Source organism: Erigeron canadensis, chromosome 4 (assembly GCF_010389155.1).
Source record: "Erigeron canadensis isolate Cc75 chromosome 4, C_canadensis_v1, whole genome shotgun sequence".
NCBI lineage: Eukaryota > Viridiplantae > Streptophyta > Magnoliopsida > Asterales > Asteraceae > Erigeron > Erigeron canadensis.
The window spans coordinates 41,468,621-41,489,327 of NC_057764.1; the positions used below are offsets into that span (position 1 = coordinate 41,468,621).

Sequence of the window (20,707 nt, forward strand, 5' to 3'; positions counted from 1 at the left end):
AATGTGTTTATATAGAACAGTCGGTCAAATCACCTACAATGTACCGGTCAATCCGATAACTTAAAAACCGGCCTTTCACTAAAAACTTCGTTTCATTTTATCAAGTCTCCTTTTAATTGTTTGGGTGTCTTAAACATTATACATTGGAAGGTAACACTAAATTATTGTAATTAGACTACAGTGACGGCCTTAAAAGGAGTGGGGAGTGCAGCGGGAGCAACCCGGTATCTTACGGTATCGGTGGTGAACACTACTCCTCAAGAGGGATATCGTGGATGAAGGGAGGAGTGAGGGGATAGTGGTCATCAAAGGTGTCTCGTTTGTAGCACTTTGGCAAGTGGTCCCCCACCTAGTGAATTAAATTAAAAAGTGGCGAGAGGAGAAGAGGTGCAATCCTTGCATGAGGGAAGGGAGGGGATAAGAAGAGAGAGAATGTAAAAAAGTGGTGAGAGAAATGGATACACTCCTCACTCCCTAAGGGGGCGTTTGGTTCACGAAATGTTTTTGAATAGAATGGAATCTATTGAAGGAATTGGAATCTGATGGAATGAAATTTGATATGTTTTTCATTTTTTGAAGATTTAAGGGAGAGACGAAATGAGATTGCTTCCCCCATTTGATGGAATGGAGATTCCATCAAATGAGGGAATGTTGACATTCCAACGGAATGATATTCCTTCATCATTGAGCAACCAAACACACTAAGAAATAGAATTCAATTCCAATTCCATCAAAATCTACGAACCAAACGCTACCTAAGAATTCAAACCTTCCAGCCGAACCAAAAACAAAAATGCCCCTAATTCTAACCAAATTTAAATATATAAACAATTTATTTTTATAAATGATAACTAGTATCATAACAAGAAATTATATATGCATAATAAAATCATAATTTAATATAGTAACAATTTTTTTTAAAATTTTATATGTATAATATATATAAACAATTTTTGAAAAATTATGCCCTTTCAAAATAATGTCCCTATCAGGAATCGGGTTTGCCCATCCTCCAACTCCTTCCCTGATAGACTGTCTTTACATATTCACTTACATTAGACTGGACGGTGTTATTAGAATGAATTATCATGTTACTTCTTCAATCACAATGAATTTGATTAGTTTATCATTATAGCAAGGATGATATAAACATGGCCGGATAACTTTATTAAAAGATTAAAATACAATAAAAAAGAAATCATATGTCAAAACGACTTTATAATCTATTCAAATTTCAACGGGTAATTATAACATTCAAGACAAGGAATCATTGTATTCTTATTATAGTACGTGAAAATTGATGTAATTGTGAAATCATTGTATTTTCCATATCTAGCATCTTGCTAAATGGTATAGTTTTTTAATAATATACTTTGCTGTTACATGACCCTGTTTAAAATTAATTATGCAAAATGTTTATTACTACCGTTTGTACGTCTATGATGCACCGAAACTTCAAACAGGTAGCTGTACCCGTTTCGGAAACTCCATGGGAACGGAAACTCGTACGAAACGCATACGAAACGTTTCCTTGAAGTTTCCGTATATACCGAAACGTTTATATGAAGTTTTCATACCGTATCTAATTAATATTAGGGTTTCAATGAGTTTATTATATTATAAAAACGACTGTCACCTTGCGACTATGCATACCCCAAACACAAACCAACTAAATATACAATTGAGATCACCATCAGGCTTTTGCTATTCCAAAATTGATTTGTAAAAATTTAATCCGTGATCATCAGTCACCATCAAACATATATTATAAAATTATGCATATATGATTATACTTAATCTCTCAAGTCTCAAGTCTCTCTCTATATAAATCAAACATATTTTTATTTTTTATATTATAACCGTTGTATTTTTGCCGTACCCGTATCCTAAATTTTTTGGTTTTACCATTTCCCATTCCCATATCGTTCCAGTGCCCCTTTGCCGTATCCGTTTCGGTGCTACATAGTTTTACGTAATAAACTACTCCCCCGTTATTCAAAGCATCTGCGTATACGTGTGTAATATAATATGTCAAATACTGTTCAAAAAAATAATATATAATATGTCAAATATTTCGCAATTATCTACTTATATTCAATTACTGAATGTTTAGTTTATTGTTGGGTTTCAGTCTCCATTCAAAGTTCAAGTCCGGAACATGCTACTCTCCAGTCTCCACTCACTTTTTGTACACACATCTGTTTAGCACGAAGCTTGAACTTAATTAAACTTTTTGGTAATTAAATAGGATAACACAAATCGTTATGCTACGAGCCTTTTAATATAAGAGATGATAAATGTGGTATGAATTTTGATAATACTATTTAACAATGATTTAACGTGTAATATCTTTTCGTTTTAAAATAAGTTTTCACGGTAATAAAAATACAATCTATCTATTATATAACTAAAAGTGCAGATTGAGGTACACTTGACACCCTTAATTTTTCTCTTTGAGCTTAATCTTTCCTTCTTATTAATCTTCTATTTTTTAATATTTTATTTAATTTAAAAAAAGGCCAACCTTATTATTAATTAAAAACTTTTTTATTCTTAAAATTCTCCCAAAAATTATTTATCAATATAAAAAACCCTCACCTATTCTAATAAATAAGAAAACCTACGATCGACTACCAACAAAGTTTTTTTAATTATATACTTTATTCATATTTAATTATTATTATTATTATTATTATTATTATTATTATTATTATTATTATTATTTAACATTCAATTTTTATGTTATTGTTATTATTATCTCTTTTAATTTAGTTTGTTTTTAATTATAGGTTCATTATGACTTATTTTTCAACAACAAAAAATAAGACCACATTAGTTCATTTTGAAGATCTTAAACCAACACATGTTAACCATTATCTATGACTTTGTGTTATGCATGTATGTACTGTTTCGGAGTAGAACAACCCGAAGAAAATAAAACGTTCGAGGTGGTCTTTGTTGATGAATTGATATGTATTTTTCAAATTATATACTTTGTTGCAATTTTTTTATTTAACTAAATTTGAAAAAAAAAATGGATAAATTGCAATCAATATTTATATGGAGTTAATTTTAATATGTTTCTTTTTTAGCTTAGCAATATTTGTAATAAAACTAAAATTATTTTATCTTATCTATACTCTATATTAAAGAAAATACCCCCCATGTTGAAAGTTACATGAGGGAGAAATGTCTAAAATGTCCTCATATGTAATATTTTCACCTACAAGGCTACAACCTTTTAAAATATTTTCACATACACTATTCTCTTAACATTAATAATTAAATTACACTATCAATCCTTTATTTTTCCAAAATATCTTCATTAACTTTTTAAATCAATTACTTTTATATGAATTATCTACGGCACTCGACGTCGCATCCACCACCAACACTCGCCTCCACCACCACACCGTCGCCGTCACGACCACCGCCGCATCGCGCGGGTACAATGCTAGTTAAGTAGAAAACGATATTGATGCACCCGTACTATTTGCGAAGACCTCATAAATGAACTTTGTAAAGAAACGAGCAAGAATAAAAAGATAATGATCTAAAGGTAACTTTGTTTCGGGCTTAGTAGTTTTAAGTGGGCTACTTATGTTCTTGCGTTTTTAGTTGGGCTTAAATGCAAACAAAGCCAGAGAAATCCTTTAAAAATGGAAATAAAAACAATCGACGCCTGAGAGATTCGAACTCTCGCGGGGAAACCCCATGTACTTAGCAGGCACACGCCTTAACCACTCGGCCAAAGCGTCTTTGTTGGTAATTGTTTACATCTTATCTTAAATAACCTACGTTTATTAATCTGTTTACTTAAGAAACACGTCATCAGTTAACTCAAGAATATATTTCTAGACGCATTGAATCTTTTTTGGTGCAATATATGATAAGATATGATATATTGATGGCAGTATAAATTTACGATGAATTGGAAGTGATTTAAGATACGTTGATTAAACGGAAAAAATGCATTTAATTATGCGTTAATCCGTTATAGCTAGGCGCTACATTCATTGTAATGCGAACTCATCTCTAATTCGTATTAATCAACTAATCAGGTGTATACTTTGTTTAAAAGAAGGCAATGCATATATTTAACAAATGAAAAAGGAAAGCAAACACTACAACATCCAGTTACATTATTCTTCGTTTATAATAGGTATGACAATGAAGTACTCATATCAAAAAACTATTATGTTTCTTGCTATATATAGATCTAAACATTTTAATTCCAACTATACTTCAACTTCCAATTAGATGGATCATCTTTTGCGAAATAAAAACCAGCATCTGTTACATTCCAAAAACACCTATTCGTTTTGAAAATATTTTGACCACACTCGACCGCAACATTTTTATCGAAAACAATAAAATCAACCTCTTTAAGAGGAGTACCATCCGGATTCATCCAAAAAAACTCTCCTTTGTATGAAGTTGTTTCGGGAGAATTCATACGAAAATTCCAATGGAATGCGTCATTTATTCCTAATGTTTTGTTTCCAAGATCATCGTCTGCTGAGAAAACATGAACAACTAGTTGATCAACTCTCGAGTCAATGACTTGCACTGTATATGGTTCAAAAGAGGTGATTGGCCTAAAAGAGTTTACTACATCTGGAATTAAGTTAGACGGCTTCAACAAATTATTGACATCTGGTCCAATAGATGTAACAAAATAAACATGAAATGTGCTCAAAACAATAAGGAATATGTAGTATATTATAAGAGCCATGTTGTTTTTCCCCTTTGTGTTATGTACAAAATGAATTTTGTGTCCTTTAAATAGATAATTTTTTTTTATTTAATATCAGTCTTTAGTCTTTATACTTGTGTATATATAAATACAAGGACATAATACGATAACGATATAATGTTATATGAACATATATATAGCATAATGTAATATAATTATAAAAATTATAATATAATAAAAAATTATAATATAATGTCTACCATTAATATAACTAAAACTTGATGGAAACATTTTTTCAACGACACAATGCTTTTTTTTTCTTTGAACGACACATATTTTTCATCAAGATAACTTAAAAAGAAATTAGGTTAGGGACATGTGTTAAGGCTTAATAACATAATCTATACTATATTATAAAGTAGATTTCTTCTAAATTTTCAACATTGAACTTAAATTTTCAATATTAATTTTAAGTATTTTCCCAAAATACACCTCCCATCTATTTTATATTTACCTAAAGTAACTATAATACCATTTCTCTCTCCTCAAATATAAACCAATCATTTTTTTTCTTTCCCCTCCATAAATTATTTTATCATTCCAATTCATTCAAAATCTTTTATCTCAAAAACCGTACATCGATAAATTATAAAAATTATATGGGTGTTCTTAAAATTTCATACTCTTTCAATAGAGTGGTCATTCGATATACTTTCGACGGATTTTTAAATCTGAGGGCGGAGCCCGTCTGGCAGATCACCCTATCACCGCCGCTGCCGCCATTACATCACCACATCGTCATCGATCATCTCTATCACCGCTGCAACGCGTGGGTACCATTTTCATTATTATTATTGTATGAAATTGATAAAATTTTGATTTAAATCAATATGAAACATAGATGGGATTATAATGTAACAAACTTTAAACGAATGTCTATAGTAAGAAATAACTAAAGTTGTGTGTATTGTATGTAAACAATTCGAAAATAATGTTTCTTGTATCTAAGAAAATGTATTCAACCAATGAAAATCAGACAAGTGGTACCTCTATATGGTTGCCACGCATGTTTTCTTACATACAATAAACATTTTTTAAAGTTGTTTACATACAATACACAAAACTTTAGTTATTTCCTACTATAAATATTCGTCAAAAATTTGTTACATTCCAAGATACTTATCCCGACATAGATTAAACCTTTTACATATTAATATGATTTCATATTCATTTATTGTATTCCATAGTTTATGTCTTTTTGTTATATGTCTCAAAAGCTAGTTAATCATAATTTTATTATTTACAACACTATATGATTGTAACATATCTATATTCACATATAAAATAGAATCCATTTTCTAAAACACAAATAACGTAAAAAACTAAAAATATTACTGACTTATTATTACTCTACCTACCTCATGAATTGATGTCCCAAAATACTTTTAATGAAATATTACAAATAAATTACTAAAATAGTTAGACTACCTCACTTTTTACATCAATAACCTAAATTATTCGCTACCGTCACTAGGATTGTCGCCGCTATCACCCACCGTTGGTTCCACCTTTAGTCGTCCTTGCTACCATCACCATAAGTCGTCAACATCATCGTCGTCGCCTTATACGGATTTTTTTTTCCAATATCATTATACATATATACTAAGAATGTATATATGTGTATGCCTATTACAACTAGTAACATAATATACTAAACTAGATTTAAATTCCGTGTAAAACACGAACTTGTCAATAAGAAAACTATTTTTACTATATTTTTTATGCTTTTAGTTTGTTAAACTAAACATCGACTTATATATTATTGTTAAGAAATTCATGGTTGATTTTTCATACATGAAGTAGATTATTTAACATAGTTTATCACTATCATTTATATGATATGTTTGGATGGGGCTTGAAGCTTTTAAAAAGAAGCTTTGCTTAAAAGGAAAAGTCTTGTTTGGATATAGGAGTTTGGGGATTTTATTTTGAAAAAAAAAAAGAAAGAAAAGCCCCAATGGTCTTTTAGACTGTATTCTCGAATTTTTATTAAAGGAAAAACAAGGAGAAGATTGGATTGGAGAAGAAAGAATAAAAAATTATATTTATAAAATGCATTCTTGATTTTTATCATTTAAAAGAAAAGAAAGTGAATAAAAGGATGTAAAAACATTCTTGAGTTAAAAGAGAAGGATAAGAAAGGATAAAAATATGTAATTTTACATTTATAACCTCATAATTATTATAGTTCATATAATGGTTGAAGGGTATATTGATAAATTTATAACTTATCCTTCCAAATCATGTCAAATATGGAAGGAAAGTTTTTAGCTCCAAAACCCCCTACTTTTCCTTTCCATCACTTTCCTTTCTTTTAATAAAAAAACTCAAAAATACAAAAATATAAGTTTTTTTCTTCTTCTTTTTCTTATTCCATCAAATTAAAATTGGAGAATGCACCCTTAAACAAAAGCTTGATGGATGAACGTTAAATTAAAAGACCCATATCTTACTTAACAAAATTACACATCTATCCCAACTAAATTTGATTCCCTCTCTTGCTCGATGTGAAGGCTGGATACGTTCCCTCTTTCTGTACACATATTTTCAATTAGCTAGGACTTATGTAGAAATCATATATCATTATCATTATATATATATATAGAGTGTGTGTTAAGTTATTACGAGAACTAAATAATTGTCGAGAACCATGAGAACCATTTTATATGAGGATAATTTTGTAATTTTGTTATAATACAATTTAAATTATAACTAATAGCAAAATCCCATAAATATCTCCTTAATCACCACTGTAAGCGTTAGATTGCAGCCATAATCATCATCATCATCATGTCAAGTAAAACACACACAAAAAAAAAAACATTCAAAATATTAACTCTCGACCACATCAAATTAAAGTGTTCCGACGTAATCATCGTCAACCATTACTTTGTTTTCTCTATTTCTACATCATCAGCCACAACTCTCGACTTAATTTTCATTTTACCTATTGAATTCTTTAAGTGCTAAATAATTAACTAATAGTCATATAAAATGTTAGACAATTAACTTACGTATATTTTCTTCAAAAATAAGCAAGACTTTGATAAATTTTTATGTAGATTCATATAGAAAAAAATATTAATTCACATGTGCATACTTTATATATATTAAAGATAAATTTATGAAAAAAAAAATTAAGAAGAGAAGATATGTTTACATGTACAAATTAGATGTGCACATGTGTACGCTTTTACGCATGTGTACATTTCACATGTGTACGCATGCATTAATATAAAACTATAGTAAGATATGCACATGTTTACTCATGTGTACGCATGTGTATATTTCGCATGTATACGATATCGAAAATAATTTTTAAAAAAATTGATAAGTTTACGTGGGCACATTAGATATGTACCTATAAACAACCTGAAAATGTTGTAAAGTTATTATGTGTGAACATGATGAAGTCACACTAGTTTATTGTTTATATGTGCACGGAAGGGATAAATAGCTAATGTTCACATAAGACCATGGTTGTTCATTTGTAGACACCATATAGACATTTGTTTAAAAAACTTAATCTTTATATTAGTAGTTAAATATAATTGTTTCAATCATTTTATAAACACACTACTTATCCTAAAAAAATAGATTTAAAAATTCTAGAAATTTTAATTTCTTTCACAATAAGGAATTTTTCCAATATGTGAATATGATATAAGTGGCATGTTGTAAAAGGTTATAAAGAATCGTTCTTTTGTATTACTACAGCTTTATAAATAGCATGAAATTTCTATTAAGTATTAACAAAGTTAATTACTAGTAATAAATAAACTAAAAAAGAATCTAAAATAACAAATATGGTCAAAACCACTATGGACGAGCCTATTATTGGGGAAACATAATCTTCAAATTCGTGACTCGTGAGTCGTGACTTCCGCTTTCTAAAAGTATAATCCAATTATACCCTTATACCCTCCTTTGCATTTTCAATTTAAAAGTATTCAAAATAATTACCTAAATGTCATCAAAATATTTTAGCCCTTTGATTTAATTAATCTAATGGATAAGATTGGTTCTTGTAGTTTTTGATCTTTTTTTAGTTCTCATTTTATCTTTTTACTACATATATATATATATGAGTGTTTTTTTTACCCGCACCATGTGCGGCTATTTCAAATAGATGTTTAAGAAAGTGAGTTTTTGATTGTATATTATTATATTTGACAAATTATAAATTATAAGAATTAATATTGTGTTCGACTAATTAATAACTCAATAATTACAACATCATTATATAGATTTAATTTTATTTGAAAGATGTACTATTTGTTATACATATTTTACCATAAAGTTTATAGAGAGAAAAAAATATCCAATATGCAATGAAATCTATAAAATTATTATTGTACTATGACCTAAAAATAACTAAATAATTAATCAAATCATATTATATTGTTATGAGATACACGTCCAAATCAAAATATTAATATATTTAATTAGCCATCTGTTTTTTTGATAAGATTTGATTCGATAAATATGAAAGAAATTTGACTTTTATTTTATTTTGGGTATATATATATTGAAAAAATACATGGAGATGCCACATAGGATTCGACGTTTAAAAATAGCTATAAATTAAAGAGGATGGTTTAGAATGCTTGGATTCCTACTGTTTTATATAGATTATAGATATATAATTACATATTACACATAAGTAAACAATCAAATAAGAACAGTTTTAAAATAAGAACACGGTGAAAACACTTAAAAATTACATTTTGATGTATTAAAATGATACATTTTGTTTTTAAGTGTATATAAGAACCAATAGGTGACTTCCAAATCATTAAACATTAAAAAGGTCAATTGCAAAATACAAATAATTTATATATTTTTTCAAGCAGTTTTTGATTCTATAAGATTAACTACCTTTTTAAATTTAAATTAAAATTATAACGGCTTTCAATACATGTTCCATATTTTATCAAATCCAATTTCAATTTAATGATTAGTTTTTGCGTTTAAACTTTTTTTTCTTATGCGTAAGTTGTTTTTAGTAGAGAATCATTAAATTTCATTCGTATTAATCAATCTATTAACTAACTATTATTTTTTTAACTTTAGATTATGACTATAATTTAATCTGAGTTATTTGATCATTGTATTGTATTTTTGTGTTGATGTTTCTTATTTTTCATCCATTTGGATTTTTATTTTCTAAAAAGTTCGTGTAATTATAAGTGTTTACCCATCATTTGTTTTTATTATTTTTCACATACTGTTATTTTTTTTTCATCATTAATATATCCAGTTTTAGTGTTTCAATTCGAATAATTTTAATTCGTACTCTACTGGATGCATTGTTCATTTGCTGCACAAATCATCTTATACAAATGGATGCACAACTATTATATAAACAGGATGCATCGACATAACTTTTATAAATGGATGCACAAATCTTATATAAAGAGGTTCGATAACTCCTAAATATGGATGCATAACTCTTATAAATGGATGCACAAAACTTATATAAAGAGGCTGGATAATTCCTAAAAATGGATGCATAACTTTTATAAATGGATGTACAAATTCTATATAAAAAGGCTGGATAACTCCTAAACATGGATGCATAACTCGAATTGGATGCACAAATTATTATCTTAAAACAATGGATGCAAAACTCCCATCTAGATAGCAAGGATGCATTATGAACTATAGAATGAGGCTGCATTTTGAATTTGGAAAACGGATGCACATGTCATGAAACCAAAGTTAAATTTCAATACATGAGTTAATTTATTAGGTATATTCAATAGGTTTACTACAGTGTAATATAAATAATAGAGACATTCGGCTTTTAGTTTTCAAGAAATATTGAAATATTGAACATGATTTGTGTAACTTCTTTTGCTTCTTTCTAAACCGCCATGTACGTGTCCATATTACATGTTTTTTTCTTTTTTATTTCCTTTTGTTTTTGTTTTTATTTATTATCATGCCCTTAAAATTCTTGGTAAAAAGACATATTTACCATTAATTCTATTTAATATTTCAAAACTACCCTCATTCATTTTGGCCCTTCAATTTTTTCATCCAACGGTTATAAGTTGTTCTCATTGTTTTTATTTTTAACTTGTTCTCACCGGAAAACTACTATATATATATATATATACGGTAACACTTCGGTAAGAACACTCTTAAAATTAGAACGGTGAGAACACTTAAAAACACCATTTTGATGCATTAAAAGTCCATAAAACTAACATATTGCATAACTAATTATCATTATTTAAATGTTTAACAACACATTGATCCATCAAAATAAAAAAAATCACGTTTTTTGTTGGATGCATCATTTTGATGAATATGCATCCAAGATGGATGCACAAAACAAAAAACATGATTTTCTCGATTTTGACAGACCAATGTGTTGTTAAACACTTAAATAATGATTATTAGTTATACACTATGTTAGTTTTATGGACTTTTAATGCATTCAAATGTAGTTTTTAAATGTTTTTACCATGTTTTTATTTTAAGACTGTTCTTATTTGATTGTCTCCTTATAAATATATATATTATATGGTGTAGTATTTTCTTTCTTTTTTTCACAGAAACGTTTGTTTTCTCTATCGATATATGTAACTAATTTTTATTTATTATGCTTTTGATTTTTGTTTTCTCTATATGATTATCAAACTCAAATATTCTTGAACTTATATTTATTTGCCTTGGAAACAAACATGCATCAAATGTTCTGATGTTGCGCATTCTCGAGCTCAATATGGGCTTTATACTCCAAATGAAGAGAGAACTGAAATGGGCATGAATATATATACATGGAAATGGCTGAAACAATGGAGATTTAGTTACAACGTACAATTGTATTGCAATACCCATTTTGGTATCTATATCATATAATTCTGCCAATAAGGCTTTTGATTTTTTTCTAATGGAAAATGACAGATGTCGTAAACGTCTGGAACCACTTTTAGGCCATGGAAGACAAATCAACATACACACCTTTCACACATTTGACACAAAAATAATGTACATTAAAAGATATAAAAAGAAATGTAGGATTTGTAGACCAAACTCAAAAGCAGATACTGGAAATGAATTATAAAGTTCAAAGTGGGCATATGAAGCCCAAAATCATACCAACGATTCAAGTGAAACAACTGGAACAAATCAAGAAAAAAAAAAAGGACACGATAAATGGATTATCTGTTTTTTATAAAAAAGCAAAAACACAAATGCATTATGTCACTTAGCCACATCATTATCTGTTTTCATTTCATATAAAAATAAGAATGTAATAATACATTCTAAGACAAAATTGTTATTTTCTGTTCTTTACACAAATATTCTTGTCATATACAAAAACATATGCATCATATGGTTCTATTGTAGTACATCTATATGTTACATAAATTTTTGTGTATGATAAAAATATCGTGTATAGTCTTTTACCCAAAATAAAATCCAAATTAACACTCTAATTAACGCCAACTATACTTTAACTTCCAATTAGATGGGTTTCCTTTGGCGAAATAAAAACCAACATCATTAACTCCCCAAAAGCACCTGTTTTGCTTCAAAAGGTTTTGGCCACATTCAACCGCAACATTTTTGTCAAAAACAATAAAATCAACCTCTCTAAGAGGAGTACCATCCGGATTCATCCAAAAAAACTGTCCTTTGTACGAAGTTGTTTCAGGAGAATTCATACGGAAGTCCCAATGAAATGCTTCGTTAATTCCCAATGTTTTGTTTCCAAAATCATCATCTTTTGAGAAAACATGCATAACCAATTTCTCAATTTTCACGTCAATGATTGTCACTGTATATGGCTCGAAAGAGTCGATATCTACATCAGTAGATGTAACAAAGTAAATATGATATGATGTTAAAACAATAAGGAATAAATAGTGCATTCTAAGAGCCATGTATGTTTTCTTCTTTATATATTTACTAAAAGAATTTGTGTTAATTAGTCTTATATAGATGATTTCTTATTCTTATTTAATGTGTATATTATATAACGCCTCATTTTGCTCGATCAAAAAATAAATGAAGATTGCAACCCTCAATTAAGAGTCTTAAATTGTATTCAAGTTTATAATGAAGTCATCGTTATTGGAATTATATTGCGTTTAATTATGCCATGAAAAAAGAAAATAGCCAAAAATATGTGGATGTATATGACAAAATAAACAAAATAGATATACAGACGTATATTTGATTTGAACATAAAGATTTAAGTTAAGGAATAACAAATTAAAAACATGATTTAGGGGTTGTTTGTTTGTTTTTGTTTTAGTACTGAATTGATAAAGTGATAAATAATATTTTTATGAACTAAGTCATTATAATTGTTTTTTTTTTATTAAGTCAAAAAACAAACAACTTTAATTGAATTAAGGACCTTATAAAATATAAACAATCAAGTACAAGTGCAATAAACAAAATTACGTATATAAGGGTTTTAATGAGGACAGGGTAGTTGGGGTTTGTCGATTTATAAATCAGTAAATTTATATCTACGTCGATTTATGAATTAGGTATGTGTGACACTGGGGTCGATGGATGATCATAAAGGTCCATGGCCTAGGTTAGTGACCTCCATTGCACTTTACGGAAGGGTGCTACCCTAAGGTTGGCCCAAGTGGTCGAGCCTACATCATAATTTGTGCCAGTGAGGTATGTGTGACACTCCTATTTCATAACACATATATATTACTCAAACAAGAGTACATCCAAGCAGTATATATGCATCTATGCGCATAGGGTAACACTCAGGTGATAACACTTTTAGAATAAGAACAGTGAGAACACTTAAAAACATCATTTTGATGCATTAAAAGTCCATAAAACTAACATAGTACATAACTAATTATCATTATTTAAGTGTTTAACAACACATTGATCCGTCAAAATCAAAAAAATCACTTTTTTGTTTTGTGCATCCATCTTGGATGCATATTCATCAAAATGATGCATCCAACAAAAAACGTGTTATTTTTTAATTTTGACGGATCAATGTGTTGTTAAACACTTAAATAATGATAATTAGTTATGAAATATGTCAGCTTTATGGACTTTTAATGCATCGAAATGTAGTTTTTAAGTGTTCTAGTTTTAATTTGGTTCTCATTTGATAGCCACCCAATGCGCATATACAATATATTAATACTACGTAACTAAATAAAACTTCAACGTTGAGAATTTTTTTTGTAAAGTTAGCTTCGATTTAGACGTGTTGAAAGTGATTTTAACTAGCGATTTGCTGGACCTCCAACTTCTTCCTCATGGAAAATACCTTGAGATGAGAAAACCAAAACTCGAACTCGAAACCTTGGAAAAAAAAACCTCACATCCGGGGTCCACATAGTGGATTTAGAAAATATACTCATCGCTAACCCACGTAAATGGAGTCGGTTCAACGTTGAGAAGTTCATTTGTTCCTAACTAACTAACTAACCAAGTTTAACTTAGGATATTTAAAATTTTCATTGTTGAAATCTCTAATCAATCGTGTCACTGAAAACTTCATTTGTTCATCTTTTATGATAATAAAGCATTATTTATTGTTTGGAAATTTTAGGATATTTGATTTCTGTCATGTCATATATTCGGTGTAGTTATTCAAAATATTTGGTCAATCAAACATATGATATTCTTTTATGGATTGGTATAAACTTTGCTTTTCAATTCAACTGTTTAAAATATTGAACACCGAGAATGTTAGTTAATTATAGTTTCTGTCCAACAAGGTATCCAAGCTACGTTGGATCCATAATGTAACATAATGTTGAAAACAATATTGAGCAGAAAAAGATAGTTTTTGTTATTTTTAATTTTGAGGTGTTGCTAATTCGTTAAAACCATTTTAGAGGATTGTTTTACCTTTTTAATGTGCTTTCGCGGGATATACTTGGTTTTCATGAATTAACTATGTGATTTCTTATCTTAAGCTAATTACATGAGAATGTACCCAGTTCGCAATCATCCATGGAAATTAAGTTTTTTGGATATCTTAGTCACGTTTGCTTCTCCGTTAAAATCGAACTATGAAGTGCTAATTAAAACCATGAAACTTCAGTAAACATGGTTCAATCATTTTGGGTTTTTCTTATAGGCGTCCACTGGACACATGCGTAAAAAACAATGAACTATAAAAATCTAAATACATAGATAAAAACATTGAATATGCATTATTGAGACCAATTTTTGCCGATGACTACACATGGAATGGTAAGGCATCCATGTTTTAGTCATGAAGCCGTAGGTTCAAACATTGACTTGTATTACATGAGGATTTTCCTAGAATATATGAAGTTACACGGTGGATCTGGGTTATCTGCGTTCACGAGTGTATGGGTAGCCTTTCGTCATTAGTTTATGTTTACCCCAAGTAACCAAGCTATCCTAGGCCGTTTTTAAAAAAAAAAAAGGAAAATCCGACTTTATTGAATGCGCTTAAAGTTGTGTCTTACTTTTTTTTTTTAGAATGACTAATAATTTCATGAAAACAAATAATCACCGCTACAATCACCAAAATAAATTTGATAAGTTAGAAGACATTATAGTTTTTATTTTTTCTATATAAACTCAAAAACTCTAAGACCAAGTATGCTTTAACTTCCAACCATTTGGCTCTCCTTTTGCGAAATAAAAACCAACATCCGCTACACCCCAAAAACACTTATTTTGCTTGAACAGGTTTTCGCCACATTCTTCGGCAACATATCTATCAAAAACACTAAAATCAGCCACTCTGAGAGGAGTGCCATCCGGATTCATCCAGAAAAACCGCCCGTTGAACGCAGTTGTTTCAGGAGAATTCATACGGAAGCTCCAACTGAACGATTCATTTATTTGCAATGTTTTGTTTCCAAAATCATTATCTTTTGAGGAAACATGAACAACTAGGTTATCGATTTTTGCATTAATGACTTGCACTGTATATGGCTCGAAAGCATCGATATTTACATCAGAATTTGGCTTGAAAAAGTCTTTAACATCAGCACATGTAACAATGTAAACATGATATGATGTTAGAACAATGAGGAATAAGAAGTGCATTGTAGTAAATCCCATGTTATGTTTTCTTGTTTATGTTTATGCACCAATAAGTTACAGTTAGTGTCATTTATATAGAAGAGTCCTTATTTAATGTATATATATTGTGTAACGCCTTGATTTCATAGAAGAAAATGGTTACTTAAAGAATAAATAGACATTATGAAGCCCATATATTGAGTATTAAAAATCTTTACTAAATTGTAATATTCTGCCATTACCAGAAAGTAAGTGAATCATTCTGTAATATACTCATATTCATGATCATGCTACATAAAAAACATGTTAAAAAATCTTTTGAAGTAATTAAAACATTAATATTATTATATACTAATGTATAACTCAAACCGTTTTTCTCTCCAAGAAAAGATTGATGTTGTTTGCACCTCCCAAGCAGACTCTTTATGTCTAACAGTTGCAGTTTTTTGGCACCAGTTTCATTTCGTATGCAGTCAACCATAATCGCCCTTACTAGATTAAGAACACGGATGATCTAATTATCATTTATCCACGATATTGTGACATTTGTGGGTGTTCCGAGCTCAATGTATCCGTGAATCGTCTATATGAACTGGAGTCGAGTTTGTACATCTAACCCGATATATGCTGCTACATTTTGCTAGAGAACCCTTGATGATGAAAAGAGCAGCCTCACAGGCTCAAACCCAAGTGTCTTTAAAGGGTAGACCAAAAAGCACACCGTGCACACGTATTTGATATGACTATACGAGGGTATAACATCCTTACAATCTTGTAGTAATGGGTTATTCGGTTAACCAAAATGTAATGACCATATGGCTTCTAAAAGTGTCTATCCAATAAGGCAATAAGTATGGTAGGAAACGATAGTTTAAATCTAATTAGAGGATTACATACTCTACTACCACTCTCTACTCAAAAAGACATAGAATTCCATAACATTGACTAACAATATGGAAGTTTATGCAAGCTCTGAAACTGTACTTTTATCCCAATGTAAAGGCTTATGGGACCCAATGACGACCTGTCTTCTGGATGTATTGGGTAGAATTTTAAGGCTTATAATCCATTTGAATACTAACTGAAAAAAATAACAATATATATCTACTATTGGGATCGATCACCACAAACAAATAAATGAGACACAGATATAGCCATTGAGAAAAAAAATGACATGAATGATATACTTGGTTTGGGTGAATGAGCCCAATCCATTACCACAAATATTACCACAAATGTCGGATTTCAAGAATGAAGACATTCATTCTCAACATTCTTGAATATCCTCAAAGTTCACTCGACAAAATTAGATACCATTATAGAGGCTCCCTCGAATATTGCATCTCCTAAGACATACATATGGACGGAGGGAGTCTAACTATCATAAGTCCACACCTTTTTCTTGACCTCCTTATCACAAACCCAACAAAAAACTCCTATATCTATAGGCCAACTCTGAACTTCTCTATAAGTTAACTTAATCCCAAAGTTACCTTGATTATCAAATCTCTCTAATTGACCATTCAAGTTAGTTAAATTCATTATATCTGTATTAAAATGATGTCATCTATACAATTGAAGGGTTAAACATGTAATCGGCATATCCATTTAGTGTCAAGTGAAAATATAGTTACATCCGTATATAACCTGCCTCATCATAGTATTGATACATACCATAATTACAAAAAACCGCATCCATATCTGTAATCACAAACTTGAGTCTGTACATCCCAAACATAGCTTTGCCTGGTCACAGTATTGATTCCAATTGCTTCAAATTTGGATCCAAGTTTTGAGGTGCATAATCTTCTTCAGGAGTGTTGTAGGCATCGGCTATGGCCTTGCCCTTTTCCAGTACATCAGTGGGCACCGTCTGTAGTAGGCTGCATTTTAAGGTAAAAAAGTTGCATATCTGGGTTAATTGCATGTTTTATATATTGGTCCAATTTTTATCCGGATAATCAACTTTGTTTTAACTCATACAGCCCTCAAAGTTTATAACATTTTAAAGGTAATTATTGATAGAAACGTACTGATTCAATTGCATAATCGTGAGGTGCTTAGTCTTGAAATAAACCTGACCTGTTTATTGCATTGACAGCTATGCCGATATTTGACTGCATTGTCTTAACGGATGCATTAGGCTCATTTCTTGATGCATGTAACAACAGTGAATCAAGTTCTTCCAAGGCTCTTCAAAAAAGAACTCCATTAGAGAAGGGATATTTGTCACACGAATAGGTCTTACAGTTTTCACATGATATGTGAAGAATAAATTACTAAATTTATGGAGAACATGGTACCTAAGACATTGATCCACATTATTGGAAGCAGTTTTATTGTTGCCAACTTCATCTGCATACTGTGCTACCTGTACATTCATTTCAGAACTTCTTATGAACCCATATGTATTCTCAAACATACAATTGTTCACATATTGTCCATTTTGGAAGTACTATTACAAGCTCAGTTTTGTATTTAAAACCCCAAGCTATGCTAAGACACGAGAACATATTACTAACTGCAGACCACACTTGGGAGCAATATAAGTTTATTAGATTTCTGGGTTCATCTCAAAACCCATTGACATTTTGTATATATAAATATATAGTCGAGTATACAAAAGTGTTTATAATGAACTTCAAATACTTCATTAGCTATGTAAAATGAGATGCAATTAGACAACTGAAGGCCTCGTATCTTATAACCCGCTCATGACAACAACAACGATACTCAATCCCAAAGAAAGCGCGGTTTGAGGGAGGTATGATGCATACAGCCTTACCCCTACCCAAAAGTAGAGAGGCTGCTGCCTGAAGGACCTCTGGCCTAGAGCTTTCATGAGCAACTACTGAATTCAGACGTGGTAATGCGGACGAGTTGGGCAACTGTCAAAAACGGAACTGAGTTGAAAATTTCAAAAGTGTAATTGGCGAGGACATCTTAACCACGTGTGCTTTTTGGCACCAACTGCATGCCCCTACCAAGGCTTGGTTCCGGGCATCTTCACCCTGTGTTACCGCCATTGACCAATATAGATTCAAACCCGTGACCGTATTTTCAAAAAGGCGCCATTGACCAGGTCAAGCAACCATTTGCGGGGGGAGTGGCCACTCGATCTGAGACCAACTGGTTGGAAATGTGTTAAAATGTGAATACAGGTCAAAATTGGTTGGTTGACCCCCTAATATTTCTTTGTCAATTTTAAGAACAATATGCATGATAAGGCGAAAGAGAATAAACTACTTCTGATCCGAGTGGGAAGAAGACCATCGGATGTCCATTGCATTTTTATGATTTTAGAGATTATATAGTAACAACACTAACAAGCATGTTTGAACAAAATATGCATTAGAAAATAAACAACTCAACTTTTAACTTGTACTTTATAACCATTTTTTATATTGGTCTATTTAATATAAAAGAGAATCCAAATCAACCCATTCATAAGTAATGAATAGAAAGTACTGCTGATTTCATAGAACTTACTGCTCGAATGTTCATACGCAGAGATGCTGCTGGACCAGCACGTAATAGACTTCGGCATGCAGCATATTGAGGTTGGTCAGCTTCCAGAGTTTTACCTATCCAGTATCCAATAAGAAAACTTGTATGAATACTCAGCACTATTATGCGAAAACATACCAACAATCAGGTTGGCATTAGCAGCCCAAGCAAAGGAAGCAACAGAGCTTTGACTTATGTAGTTCTTATTGCATTACAAGTATCACATTTGCAAAGTCGTCGTTCAAAAAAGAAGTTACATTTGCAAAGTTATGGAGGAACTACGGTTACCTAATTCTTTAATCTGCAACTCTGTCAAGATAATAGCTGGTACATAAGCCTCCAAGGGTTCAAGCTTTTTTCTACTCAGCACGGTTAAGAGAAAAATATTAATAGCAGATATATTAACTCATCTTCATGTGGTAAAATTTAAACCTTTTGAAGTTTCAAAATCCCAAATGTTATACATAGTGTTAGCACCATATAATAATCACAAACGCGGTTATTCATGTCTCAGTTTGGGAAGAGCACGATGAGTCGATGACTAAACGATATCAAACCAAAAATACTCTATTTTCACCAGGAATTCAGTTGTGGAAATTAAGTCTACTTCATTGGCAAAGAAATATCAGGTTTAGTTTTTTTGTTGTTTTTTTTTCCCTAAAAAAGCAATCATATTAGTAAATAAACACTAGAAATATGTTAGGAATTAAAATGAACGTTCATACCAAACCAAATAGTTTAAAAGTATTCATAATAATATATTTAAACAAAACTGAAAATCATGATCAATAATTCTTACCTTTTCACATATTTATCGAACGGACTTCCAGCCATTGCATCTGCATCCATTAATTCAAATTCCAAAATAACAATTACATATATAATCAAATATATCTATCTATATCCCTAACTTTATATATATTAAAATACCTTTAGGGGTAAAAGATAGACAATGAAGGACAACGGCTGAGATGGAAACAAACCGCCGGCTTTGCCGCGGTCCATCGGGAAACACCGTGCACCTTACTGTTAAGGTTCTTAACTTCCTCTCGGCCGTTAACGGCTGCCGGGAGAACTTTGAGTTGTTGAAGTGGTTGGTGCTAAAATGCGCTGTTGTAGTTGTTGTCGTCATTTCGTTCTTACACTTTTCTTTTTCGCGGGAGACCAGTGTCTCTTATCCTGTTTGTTTGTAATTACGGATTTACCCTTCAGTGGGTTGCTAATTCTTATGGTTCACTCCCTTGCACTTCTATCTATATCGAATCTTACCCATTTATTTGCTGTGTTTAAATCCCGGCCATAATCTATATGACTATATCTATATTATTATTCCTACTGCATTATTTTTTACATATTTGTTTTTTTTTCCAACTAAGTAGTTGATACTCTAAAAATATCCCTACCATTCTATTCATTATTTTAAACATATCT

General features: G+C 30.5%; 3 protein-coding genes, 1 non-coding gene and 1 pseudogene across 4 annotated transcripts; 1 reads left to right on the plus strand and 4 right to left on the minus strand.

Moving 5' to 3' along the window:
• Positions 1-3,676: 3,676 nt before the first annotated feature.
• Positions 3,677-3,758, minus strand: TRNAS-GCU. The gene has a single exon. It is a non-coding gene; the product is annotated as a tRNA-Ser (tRNA).
• Positions 3,759-4,228: 470 nt separating this feature from the next.
• LOC122597637 (S-protein homolog 2-like) lies at positions 4,229-4,735 on the minus strand. The gene has a single exon (XM_043770212.1). It carries the CDS (start codon positions 4,733-4,735, stop codon positions 4,229-4,231), a length of 507 nt encoding a protein of 168 aa, XP_043626147.1.
• An 8,543-nt stretch (positions 4,736-13,278) lies between these two features.
• Positions 13,279-13,427, plus strand: LOC122598736 (annotated as a pseudogene).
• A 1,901-nt stretch (positions 13,428-15,328) lies between these two features.
• LOC122597638 (S-protein homolog 2-like) lies at positions 15,329-15,808 on the minus strand. The gene has a single exon (XM_043770213.1). It carries the CDS (start codon positions 15,806-15,808, stop codon positions 15,329-15,331), a length of 480 nt encoding a protein of 159 aa, XP_043626148.1.
• A 1,536-nt stretch (positions 15,809-17,344) lies between these two features.
• LOC122596226 lies at positions 17,345-20,494 on the minus strand. The gene is made up of 7 exons (XM_043768768.1): positions 20,207-20,494; positions 20,076-20,115; positions 19,565-19,635; positions 19,259-19,353; positions 18,073-18,140; positions 17,852-17,962; positions 17,345-17,652 (listed from the first exon to the last, which is right to left on the minus strand). The coding sequence occupies exons 1-7, from the start codon at positions 20,406-20,408 to the stop codon at positions 17,520-17,522; spliced, it is 720 nt and encodes a 239-aa protein (XP_043624703.1). The 5' UTR covers positions 20,409-20,494; the 3' UTR covers positions 17,345-17,519.
• Positions 20,495-20,707: the final 213 nt, after the last annotated feature.

What these genes read in the sequence shown, in the direction of transcription:
- LOC122597638 (XM_043770213.1), bottom strand. Translation starts at nt 15,808, where the DNA reads ATGGGATTTACTACAATGCACTTCTTATTCCTCATTGTTCTAACATCA.
- LOC122596226 (XM_043768768.1), bottom strand. Translation starts at nt 20,408, where the DNA reads ATGACGACAACAACTACAACAGCGCATTTTAGCACCAACCACTTCAAC. An exon ending in TGCGTATGAACATTCGAGCA is followed by an intron (nt 18,141 to 19,258) that starts GTAAGTTCTATG and finishes ATGAATGTACAG; the next exon opens with GTAGCACAGTATGCAGATGA. An exon ending in GCTGTCAATGCAATAAACAG is followed by an intron (nt 17,653 to 17,851) that starts GTCAGGTTTATT and finishes CTTAAAATGCAG; the next exon opens with CCTACTACAGACGGTGCCCA.
- LOC122597637 (XM_043770212.1), bottom strand. Translation starts at nt 4,735, where the DNA reads ATGGCTCTTATAATATACTACATATTCCTTATTGTTTTGAGCACATTT.